The 11,267-nt window shown below is 47.6% G+C and overlaps 1 protein-coding gene and 1 long non-coding RNA gene across 4 annotated transcripts; one reads left to right on the top strand and one right to left on the bottom strand.

Annotated features, from left to right (window-relative positions):
* The first annotated feature begins 10 nt into the window (after window positions 1-10).
* On the top strand, window positions 11-7,601 carry LOC138439589 (uncharacterized). The gene is made up of 5 exons (XR_011256778.1): window positions 11-294; window positions 2,330-2,513; window positions 3,094-3,539; window positions 5,652-5,762; window positions 6,612-7,601. It is a non-coding gene; the product is annotated as an uncharacterized lncRNA (long non-coding RNA).
* Window positions 2,121-4,586, bottom strand: TMEM139 (transmembrane protein 139). 3 transcript variants are annotated; one of them, XM_069588621.1, is made up of 4 exons: window positions 4,417-4,555; window positions 4,237-4,326; window positions 3,222-3,471; window positions 2,121-3,013 (listed from the first exon to the last, which is right to left on the bottom strand). In XM_069588621.1, exons 3-4 carry the CDS (start codon window positions 3,452-3,454, stop codon window positions 2,614-2,616), a joined length of 633 nt encoding a protein of 210 aa, XP_069444722.1. In that variant the 5' UTR covers window positions 3,455-3,471; window positions 4,237-4,326; window positions 4,417-4,555; the 3' UTR covers window positions 2,121-2,613. The 3 variants fall into 3 exon arrangements, with proteins under 3 accessions (XP_069444722.1, XP_069444721.1, XP_069444720.1); XM_069588620.1 differs by lacking the exon at window positions 4,237-4,326 and having other exon boundaries at window positions 4,417-4,586; XM_069588619.1 differs by lacking the exons at window positions 4,237-4,326; window positions 4,417-4,555 and having other exon boundaries at window positions 3,222-3,576.
* Window positions 7,602-11,267: the final 3,666 nt, after the last annotated feature.

Below are 11,267 nucleotides of genomic sequence, written 5' to 3'. Positions count from 1 at the left end.
GCCTCTCCTCGCCCGCCTATTGCGAGAACTCTGTGGAGACGGGTGTGGCCGGACTTTTCAATTTATTGAACTGTTGGGACCCGCGTAGGGAGGACAAGGAAAGCACTGAAAGGCCCTGGACAGCTTCCCTGCGCAAAGAGTGAGAAGAGTGGGTCAGGGATGGTCGAGCAGCTCCCTCGGGCTCAAACCTGTGTTACAGGCTGAGACCGTGATTACGGAGAAGCTGGCGTTCTGTTTGGATCTGAGGAAGCCGGCCAGGGAGCCTGGGGTAAAACCCAGCGTCACAGCGCAGGGGTGAGGCTGAAGCAATCGCACACAGCGTTCAAGTGGCTCCAGTGCCTTAATAGATGATTTATGAGGGAGCCTTAGATACTCGAATTCCTTGGTGGCCCAAACGGTAAAAGCGTCTGCCTACAATGCGGGAGACCTGGGTTCGATCCCTCGGTCAGGAAGATCTCCTGGAGAAGGAAATGACAACACACTCCAGTACTTTTGCCTGGAAAATCCCATGGGCGGAGAAGCCTGGTAGGCTACAATCCATGGGGTCGCAAAGAGTCGGACACGATTGAGTGACTTAACTGTCTCTTTCTTAGATATTCCACCACCTCTCTCCAAGAAGGTCGGGTCGATCATCATATCCACCCATCCTGAAAATCAGAAGTCTCTCCCCCCTGGGGCAGTTTAACTCCCTGCTTCCCCATCAGATGGGGATCCTGCATTGGAAACTGCTGTCCAGCCCCCCTGATGGCTCAGTTGGTAAAGAATCTGCCTGCAATGCAAGAGACCCAGGTTTGATTCCTGGGTCAGGAAGATCCACTGGAGAAGTGATAGGCTACCCACTCCAGTATTCTTGGCCTTCTCTTGTGGCTCAGCTGGTCAACAATCTGCTACAGTGTGGAAGACCTGGGTTCAGTCCCTGGGTTGGGAAGATCCCCTGGAGAAGGGAAAGGCTATCCAATCCAGTATTCTGGCCTGGAGAATTCCATGGATTGTGTGGTCCATGGAGTCGCAAAGACTCTGACAGGACAGAGCGACTTTCACTTTCACTCCAGCCCCCCAGCCCCACTGCGCAGGAACTGCTCCCTTTGTAGAACAGGGACCATCCCAGTTGCAATTCCCTCTGCTCCTCTAGGAGGCTAGCTTACTCCTGGTATACTCAGCCCGCCCTGTCTGCAGACACAATTGGTTCCCGGTTCTGTATACAGGAAGTCCTCCACCCCCTCACCAGCCATTGACCAAGAGGGGAACAGAGATGCTTGGGTGAACTGGCTTCTGTTGCCTTGTACTGAAAATACAAACTGAGGTAGATGACCTAGAACCTGTTACACAGAGTGAAGTAAATCAGAAAGAGAAAAATACTGTACATTAATGGATGTTTGTGCACGCTAAGTAGTTTCAGTCGTGTCTGACTTTGCAATTCTATGGACTGTAGCCTGCCAGGCTCCCGTCCATGGGATTCTCCAGGCAAGGATACCGCAGTGGGTTGTCATGCCTTCCTCCAGGGGAATCTTCCCGACCCAGAGATTGAACCTGCATCTCTTGTGTCTCCCTTCGTTGGCAGGCAGGTTCTTTATCACTAGTGCCACCTGGGAAGCCCATACTAATGTATGTGTGTGTGTATATACATATATATACACATAATCTAGAAAAATGGTACTGATGAAGGTATTTGTAGGGCAGGAACAGAGACAGATGTAGAGAATGAATTTGTGAGCAGCACAGCAGGGGAAGGGGAGGATGGGATTAACTGAGAAAGTAGCACTGAAATACATACATTATCTTGTGTAAAGTAAACAGCTAGTGGGAAGTTGCTATGTGGTGCTCTGTGACAACCTAGAGGGGGGGGATGGAGGCTCAAGACAAGAAGGGATATATCTATGCTTAGGACTAATTCACGTTGTATGGCAGAAACCAACACAACATTGTTAAGCAATTATCCTCAAACTTTTTTTTTTTTTTTAAATCATATATATACTGACCTTCTCCCCCTACCTCTTTGGAGCAGTTTCTCAGAACTATTTGAAATGGTATCTCCTGGGCTATACTTCTCATTTTGTCCCAAATAAAACAACTCAAAAAAAAGAGAGTAAGAAAAAAGAAAAGATAGAGGCAATGAGATCTGAAGAGCAAAGTTCAAGACTTTGTGTCATTTACTAGCAGAGTGCTCCTGTGAAAATTATCTTTTTTTTTTTTTTCTGACCATTAGGGCCCTCATTTCACAAATGAGGGCAATAACCCCTCATTTTTGTTATCTAAAATAGAGCCAAAGCACCTGGAACAGAAGCATCAGAATGTCACTCAGATATTGTTTCTTTTCTTCTTTCCCTAGATTCTCTGGATCACTTCCTCATCTCGTCCTCGGTCTAACTCTGGATATGGGGTAGCTTGCTGAATATTGCCTGAAGACTCAAGTTTTGCCACCTGGATCTCTGGGATGGGCCACCTCAAAACCGGGCAGGGCTCACCACAGCCCGACTCCTCTCTGGGTCAAAGTTTGCATTTGTGATGTCCAGGTGGGGACACGGTTCCTGACACCTGACAGGCACTGGGAAGCAATGGTCTGAAGAATGAGTGGGTCTGGTGCCGAAAGATGATACATCCTCGGAAAGTCCTTTAGGGGGGTGTCCAGTTGTTTCCATAGAAAACATCATCATCAGAGTGATCACAGCTGACTTCATAGGCAGGGGGTGGAGTCAGAGGTTCCAATCTGGGGGTTGTCCACAAGGTCTGCAAATCAGGAACAGTGGACGCAGCCCGTGACCACCGAAGCCGCAGGCTGACTGGAGGTCTTCTAGGACTTGCTGAGGTCACAGACCCCTCTGAGCCCACTCGCCTGTCCAGTCTGGCTCTCCTGGGCTCCTCTGGGTGGTTAGGCTGTCCTTCCTCAAGTCCTGGGGGGATTACAATGCTGCTGTAAGAGGGTGGTTGGTCCAGCTCTTGGGGGTGCGGCTGTGGCTGTGGCTCCGTCACTGTGGCTTCGACATAGGTTGGCACCTCAAAGGCTTCGTTGTCCCTGAGTGGGGGTGGGGGGAGAAATAAGGCCATTAGTGGCTTCCTAAAAGGAGCCTTTTTTCCCTTTCTGTCTTCTATCAGCAAAAGACCCCTCCACTCCCTGCTATCAGTGACCAGGGAAAGCAGAATCTGTATGCCTGGAGGCCAGAAATACAAAGGAAGAATGGGTCCACGTGTACTCTTCCAGTCCTGCCCACCCCTCAACTCACCGTGCATTGCTGGAGGCCCCTGGGCTCTCGGTCTGCACTGATCGAGACCCCCATTCCAAAAAACAGGCCAGGAGGCAGCCCAACAAAAAGAAGCCACCCAAGCTGAGAAGGAAATAAGCCACAGGGGTGATGTCCGGCCGTATCCCCAGCAAAGCCAGCCCCAGGAGGAAGGAGGTGCAGCACAGGAAGAGAAGCGGCTTCTCCAGTTTCCCCCACAGCTGGCCTGGCACCATGGCCCCTCCCCAGGCTCCTGCAAAAAGACACACAGCTGTTGTGTCCACACTAGCAGTTGGCATCACGGCTGGGTCAGATTTCAAAGTAAGCCTATCAGACACCTCTGTCTGGCTTTGTTCTTTCTATATCAAATCAAAATAAAAGGCCCAAAGAAATGATCTGCAGGGTCCCCCCACCCCCAGCTCTGGAGTTTTCTCTAGGATCACCTAGGAGTATGATCCCGGGGTATCGATATATTTGGAACAGCCAGGAAACCAGCCCAGGAGTTCTGACTCCCAGCCCCTGTGTAAGCGTATTTGCTGTGCTCTGACCTCTAGTTCCTTCCTTTTTCTTTCTTCCCTGTGACTTCTCTTCCAGCTCCACATTTCTATGCCTTCCAGGTCCCAGTAGCGGGCAGGCCCTGCCTGGGGCCTCTCCGTGCTCCCGGCATCTCAGGAATCCAGGTGATGGGCAGGCCACGCCCCTTATTTTTGCTGGCTCTAAATCTACCCCCCTCCCCACCTCCCCAGTCCCAAGCCCTCAGTCTGACCTCAGCCTTACCCTATTTGACCCCTGTCTTCCCATTTCCTCCAATCAGCCCATGCTCCAGTCGGAGGGAGAAAAGTGTATACAGACACAGGATACAACTGCCCGAGTGTCTTACAGACCAGGGTCTTGAGTGAGGGACCTCGGTCCACTAATTCTTGACCTCTCCCCGTCCCACGTCTGTCAGGGTCCACCACCCTCTATGGGCCCTAACTCAGTAAACTCAGACTTCAAGTGTCCTGCCTGAAGTTATTACCAAAGGGGCTCCGAGGCTGGTGGGGAGAAGCCTTTTCTTTGCTCTGCAACACAGCAGCAACCAGGCAGCCTGCCAGGAGTCCCCTGAACTCTGCACAGGAAGGAGTCACAGGTTCTAGAAAGGGGCCAGACGCCCTCCTTACACCCCAGTCCCAAAGGCACGACCCTCCTGCCCTCTTACCTGCGCTAGGACTTCCACACCTGTCTGAGCTCACTCGGCAGTAAGTAGGTTGGGACAGGGGGAGGAGGAGGGAGGAAGAGATGGGGCGGAGCCCACTGGTTCCACCCACTTTTGTGCCCAGATCCCTACATTCCTGCGCAAGCTTCCTCCTTCCTTTCTGCTCAAGGCTGAACTCCTACTTTTGCCCCACCTGGAATTTTTCTGACTCTTAGTTACTCTATCCCCAACCCCCACAGAGCCCTAGAGAGAGTACTCCCCAACCTCACCCTCAGTGATCTTTGTACTTTGGATCAGAGTTAAATTCATCTTTCCTTCTCCCTTCTTAGGGCACTTGGTATTCCCTGCAGTTTGCATTATATTTAGCTAATAATGTTTTGTGCCTGGGAGCAAGATGTCAAGCTGGGCCCTGTGGGGCTCCTGGGCACGGAGATCTTTTTGTCCCCCATTTCTTAGAGTCAAAACTCCAGCCTCCATGACCTTCTCCGAGTTCCAAAGAGCAGAACAGTTGCTAATCAAGGGAGGAACAGTCAGGAAGCCACCTGAGGCAAGATTAAAGGGACCAGAGAGGCTCAAGGTTAGGAGCCCCAACCACCTAAGACCCTGAATACATCCTCACTCTTTTGAAACTTTGCAGAAGAAAGAATGCAAGACTGTTACTGCCTAGACCCTTATCACACACCCTTGCCCAACTATATAACCTCTCCCTACTCACCCCGGAGTGGGGCACATTTCCTGAGACCCCACTGTTTTTTTTGTGGCCAGCCATTCTTTCTTTCTCCTCCATAACTGTCTCCATATTTATGTTTGGCATTGGTGCACAGAGAGCCAAGATTTTGGCAACAAGCAGAGCAGAGACTGTGGTTTATTTAATCTCCGTGTATCACATAGTGCTTTGCACACTGATATGTCCTGCTTCCCTTACCAAAGTATCATTTCTATAAATTCCTATTTTCTGCAGACCTGTAAGATGTGTTCGTGTGTATGCTACTTTGCTCAGTTAACTCTTTTTTGTTTTAAATTTTAATGCTATAAATTTTATTGAGGATGATGGGATAGTACTTTATGTGCTGTGTAAGTGTGTGCATGCTCAGTCGTGTCTGACTCTGTGGACTGTAGCCCCCAAGTTCCTCCATCCTTGGGTATTCTCCAGGCAAGAATACTGGAGTGGATTGCCACTTCCTCCCCCAGGGGATTTTCCCATCCCAGGGAGCTGACTGGTGTGTCCTTCATTTCAGGCAGATTCTTTACCGCTGAGCTGTTGAGGAAGCCCCTACTTTGTTACCAAGTCCAAGCTCACTCTGTGCATTGTGCAACAGACCAATGAATCTGGAACACGAGATGTTGAGGTAAGGAAGATGACTTTATTTGGAAAGCTGGCTTACTGAGAAAATGGCAGACTACCTTCCCTAAGTTTCAAAGGGCAGTTTCAGACAGTTTCTAATTAGGGAAGTAAAGGAATGTAGAAACAAAGGAAGAGCAGTCAAGAAACAATAGTTCCATGATTAAGCAGAGTCCTGGTTCCTCCTCAAGGGATATAGTAACAATATATCTGAGACTTTTTATCGGAACTGAGGCCCCCACCTAGGTGGAAGATGGTAACTTTAGACCGAGCACAAGTTTGGCCACCTAATGCAAGGAGTCAACTCACTGGAAAAGACCCTGATGCTGGGAAAGATTGAGGGCAGGAGGAAAAGGGGATCGCAGAGGATGAGGTGGTTGGATGGCATCACTGACTCAATGAACATGAGTTTGAGCAAGCTCCGGGAGACAGTGGAGGATAGGGAAGCCTGGCGTGCTGCTGTCATGGGGTCACAAAGAGTCCAACAGGACTGAGTGACTGAACAACAACAACAAAGACTGCAGACAAAAGGTGAAGGGGGCTGAAGAGGATGAGACAGTTAGATAAGCATCTCTGACTCAGTGGATGTGAATTTAAGGAAACTCAGGGAGATAGTGCAGAAGGCCCTGGCTTGCTGCAGTCTGAGAGGGTAGCAGATAGAAAGGCCAGAGATCCCCAAGCAGCAGGAGGAAATAAAGTGCAAGTGGCAGAGGTTTTTTTCCTTCTCTACACAAAATTAAAAGAGGCTTCTTTTAATTATGTGTTGATGACACCTGGTTCTGCCTTGAGCTAACCAATGTTTTTCTTATGGAAATTTTTCCTTAAGCTATGGTAATGAAATTATGTATTTGCTTAGAATCTACCTTTCTTCAAAATGGTTCTGCCTAAGACTAACCTTCACTTCATGGAAAATAGATGGGGAAACAGTGGAAACAGTGTCAGACTTTATTTTCTGGGGCTCCAAAATCACTGCAGATGGTGATTGCAGCCATGAAATTAAAAGACGCTTACTCCTTGGAAGGAAAGTTATAACCAACCTAGACAGCATATTAAAAAGCAGAGACATTATTTTGCCAACAAAGGTCCGTCTAGTCAAGGCTATGGTTTTTCCTGTGGTCATGTATGGATGTGAGATTTGGACTGTGAACAAAGCTGAGCCCCAAAGAATTGATGCTTTTGAAGTGTGGTGTTGGAGAAGACTCTTGAGAGTCCCTTGGACAGCAAGGAAATCCAGCCAGGCCTGAGTTGAGTGTTCATTGGAAGGACTGATGTTGAAGCTGAAACTCCAATACTTTGGCCACCTGATGTGAAGAACTAACTCATTTGAAAAGACCCTGATCCTGGGAAAGATTGAAGGCAGGAGGAGAAGGGGACGACAGAGGATGAGATGGTTGGATGGCATCACTGACTCGATAGACATGAGTTTGAGTAAACTTCAGGAGTTTGTGATGGACAGGGAAGCGTGGCGTGCTGCAGTCCATGGGGTCGCCAAGAGTCGGACACGACTGAGCAGCTGAACTGAACTGAAGACTAACCTTGTTTTCTTTTCTCAAACCTTGGGCTGATAACGGCTCAACGAACCAGTATTCATGTCAATTGTTTTGTGGCCAGGGATGATACACCTTGTCCCATTCTATCTCAAAAATGCATATTGTAGGAGACAGGCCTGGTGAAACTCCCTCAGCCTTGAGGTGTCTCTCTTATCTGATTAAGAGCTTGCTAACAGACAGAAAATACCTTGCTAAAAACTAGCAAGGGGGCATTCTTTCTGCTCCCTTCTGATGTCTATGTTAGAAATTTTCTCTCTCTCTCTTATATTTTAATAAAATTCTGTTACACAAAAAGCTCCTGTGGTCAAGCCTGGTCTTTGGCCCTGGATTAGATCCTCTCCTCTGGAGGTCACAAATCCCGGCATAGCACACGGCTCGCAGCAGCAACCTTAAAGTCCATGGGGTTGCAAAGAGTCAAACACGACTTAGTGACTGAACAACAAAAATGAAATAAAAAGATTAGACTATTGTAATTGTAGGTTTGCAGAAGAGAAATAGCTAAAAGATTAGTAAATATCTCTAGGGTTTTTCTGGTGGCTCAGTGGTAAAGAATCTGCCTATCAATGCAGGAGACACAGGTTCGATCCCTGAAAAGAGAAGATATCCCGGAGAAGGAAGTGGCAACCCACTCCAGTATTCTTGTCTGGAAAATCCCGTGGACAGAGGAGCCTGGAAAAGAGAGTCTGAAACATGTACAGTACAGACTTGTGTACTGATCAACAGTGACAACAAAATTCCTGGAGTACCACCCTGTTACCTCAGTTCATTCAGTTCAGTTCAGTCGCTCAGTCTTGTCGACTCTTTGCGACCCCGTGAATTGCAGCACGCCAGGCCTCCCTGTCCATGACCAACTCCCGGATTTCACCCAGACTCATGTCCATAGAATCAGTGATGCCATCCAGCCATCTCGTCCTCTGTCGTTCCCTTCTCCTCCTGCCCCCAATCCCTCCCAGCATCAGAGTCTTTTCCAATGAGTCAACTCTTTGCATGAGGTGGCCAAAGTACTGGAGTTTCAGCTTCAGCATCAGTCCTTCCAATGAACACCCAGGACTGATCTCCTTCAGAATGGACTTGTTGGATCTCCTTGCAGTCCAAGGGACCCTCAAGAGTCTTCTCCAACACCGCACTTCAAAAGCATCAATTATTCGGTGCTCAGCTTTCTTCACAGTCCAACTCTCACATCCATGCATGACCACAGGAAAAACCATAGCCTTGACTAGACGGACCTTAGTCGGCAAAGTAATGTCTCTGCTTTTCAATATGCTATCTAGGTTGGTCATAACTTTTCTTCCAAGGAGTAAGCGTCTTTTAATTTCCTGGCTGCAGTCACCATCTGCAGTGATTTTGGAGCCCCCCAAAATAAAGCCTGACACTGTTTCCACTGTTTCCCCATCTATTTCCCATGAAGTGATGGGACCAGATGCCATGATCTTCGTTTTCTGAATGTTGAGCTTTAAGCCAACTTTTTCACTCTCCTCTGTTACTTTCATCAAGAGGCTTTTTAGTTCCTCTTCACTTTCTGCCATAAGGGTGGTGTCACCTGTTACCTCACCACCAACCAATTAGAAGAAAGTCACACACCCTACAAACTTCACCACTTATTTTGCCTTTAAAAACTCTTTCCCCAAACCATCAAAAGACCACTGGGTCTTTTGACTATGGGCCGCCCACTCTCTTTGCATGGCCCTTATAGTAAACCTTTCTCTGTCTCAAATTCCCATGTTGAAGTTTGTCTGGCCTCACTGTGGGTCAGGCAAGTGAACCAGTGTTGGGCAACACTTCCACTGTGAGTGTCTCAAGGTGAGTGATCAGTTTCAACCATCTCTGAATCTAACACAGTTCCTGACACGGTAGGTGCTCACTGAGCACAGTTGAGTGTTCTCATTAGAAGGCTACCAATCCAGCTGGCCTTGCCGCAGCCTGGGGATCTGGGATCCATTCTTTTCTGTTTGGGATCTGGTGGTAAGTCTGGGTGAGGCAGGTGCTGGGAGGCACAGAGTGGCTGGAGGAGTACTTTGCTCTGGAGGCAAGGTTGGACTCTGCGCCTTCAGAGTATTGATTGTGGACCAACCAGAGGAGTAGCAGTCTTGGGGCACGGCCAGGGCTACCGCAGCAGAGGATGTGTGGAGTGTGTGGGTGGGAGGCAGGGAGAAAAGGAGAACAAGAATGAGGCTATGGATAAAGAGTGAGTGTGTCTGGGGTTGTACGTGTATGTGTGTGTAGTGGTGGGGTATCAGTGTTGATTATCTGTTCCTGGTTGAAAGAGAAGAGAGGGAGGTGATCAATGTAACAGGAAGGCTGTGGTAGTCTAAATGAGCTGTCTCTCTAGGAAGTGAGAATATAGGGTGGGAAGAGACCTGCTTATTATAATTGGCTGTCTGTGTCCTTAGGTTCTGCGTTCACTCAGATCCATCCCAACTAGCATAGAAAATATTCAGAAAAGAAATGTAGAAGGTTCCAACAAGCGAAACTTGAATTTGTTGAGTATTGTCAACTATTTATATAGCATTTATTGGGTAGTGTAAGTAATGTGGAGATGATTTAAAGTATATAGGAGGATTACCAAGGTATATGCACATTACTACATCATTTTATATGAGAGACTTGAGCATCCTCTGACTCAGTGTTTATAGGGTTTCACACCAGTGTGTACTCTATGATATCTAGTGAGATGTAAGCTTTCTTTTTTGTCTAATCTTTTAAAGACTATTTATTTGGTACTTTTGGCTGTGCTGAGTCTTCGTTGCTGCAGGGCCTTTGCTCTAGTTGTGGTGAGTGGGGGCTGCTGTCTAGTTGCAGTTCGTGGGCTTCTCATTACGGTGACTTCTCTTGTTGCAGAGCATGGGCCCTAGGGAGTTACAGTATTTGTGGCTCTCGGGCTCCAGAGCAAAGGCTCAGTAGCTGTGGCTCAAGGGCTTAGTTGCTCTCTGCCATGTAGGATCTTCGCAGATCAGCGATCAAACCTGTGTCTCCTGCATTGGCAAGCGGATTCTTTACCACCGAGTTTCCAAGAAGGTCCCAAGATGCGTTTTGAATGAAGGCTTTTCCACATTCATAGCATCTGGGGGTCCTTAACCAATCCCCTACCAATACTGTTGTTGCTGTTGTTGTTCAGTCACTAAGTAGGGTCTGACTCTTTGCAGTCTCATGGACTGCAGCACGCTAGGCCTCCCTGTCCTTTACCATCTCCCGGAGTTTGCTGAGAGATGACTCTATTTTGTTTCTGCCAATTTTCTTACTATTCAGCTTCTAAGGAGAATGTACAGTGGTTGGGATCAGAAGGACTTGGATCCACAGAAAATATGTTAATAGCAGGAAATTGGCCTAGTCATTGGTATGCGTGATAAGTAAGAGGACTGAGTTAAGGACTGAGTTCTGGATTGGAGGGTACGGGAACGGTTGGCTGACAGGCAAGAGGGCCAAAGGGTGAAGGCCTGAATGTCTGCAGTGTGAAAGGTCAGGCAGTCCTGGTGAGGTGGGACTTCTGTGGCCTAGGGCTGTTAGTTGCTGGTGGGAACGTATGCCAGCAAGATTTGTTAGGTAAGAACTGGATCCAATTCATGGGGCTGGCCTGCTGTCTGGCTGTGCCCTACAGTATGTTATCTATTCCAGTCCTTTTTAATAGATTTTCTAAAAATTCCATTTGTTAAAAAATATAAATTGTCAGAGAATATTTAAAGGCTGAAGAAAAAGTATCCACAATTGCAAAGAGTTGGACACGACTGAGCAACTGAACTGAACTGAACTGAACTGAACTGAAGTATCCTAACATGGTCACTTAAATTTCTGCACATTTCTACCAATCTGTTCACACACAAACCAGAATATACTCTAGTTGAGATCAGAGTATGTTCACCATTTTGTTATCTTAAAAAAAATGTTTTTTTAAATGTTGTAACAGTTTGTCTTTTGATATAGTCTTTATTGTAATGACTTCTAATAGCTATATAATATTTTACTGA

This window comes from Ovis canadensis, chromosome 4 (assembly GCF_042477335.2).
Source record: "Ovis canadensis isolate MfBH-ARS-UI-01 breed Bighorn chromosome 4, ARS-UI_OviCan_v2, whole genome shotgun sequence".
Taxonomy (NCBI): Eukaryota; Metazoa; Chordata; class Mammalia; order Artiodactyla; family Bovidae; genus Ovis; species Ovis canadensis.
This window is presented reverse-complemented; position numbering and strand designations above follow the sequence as displayed.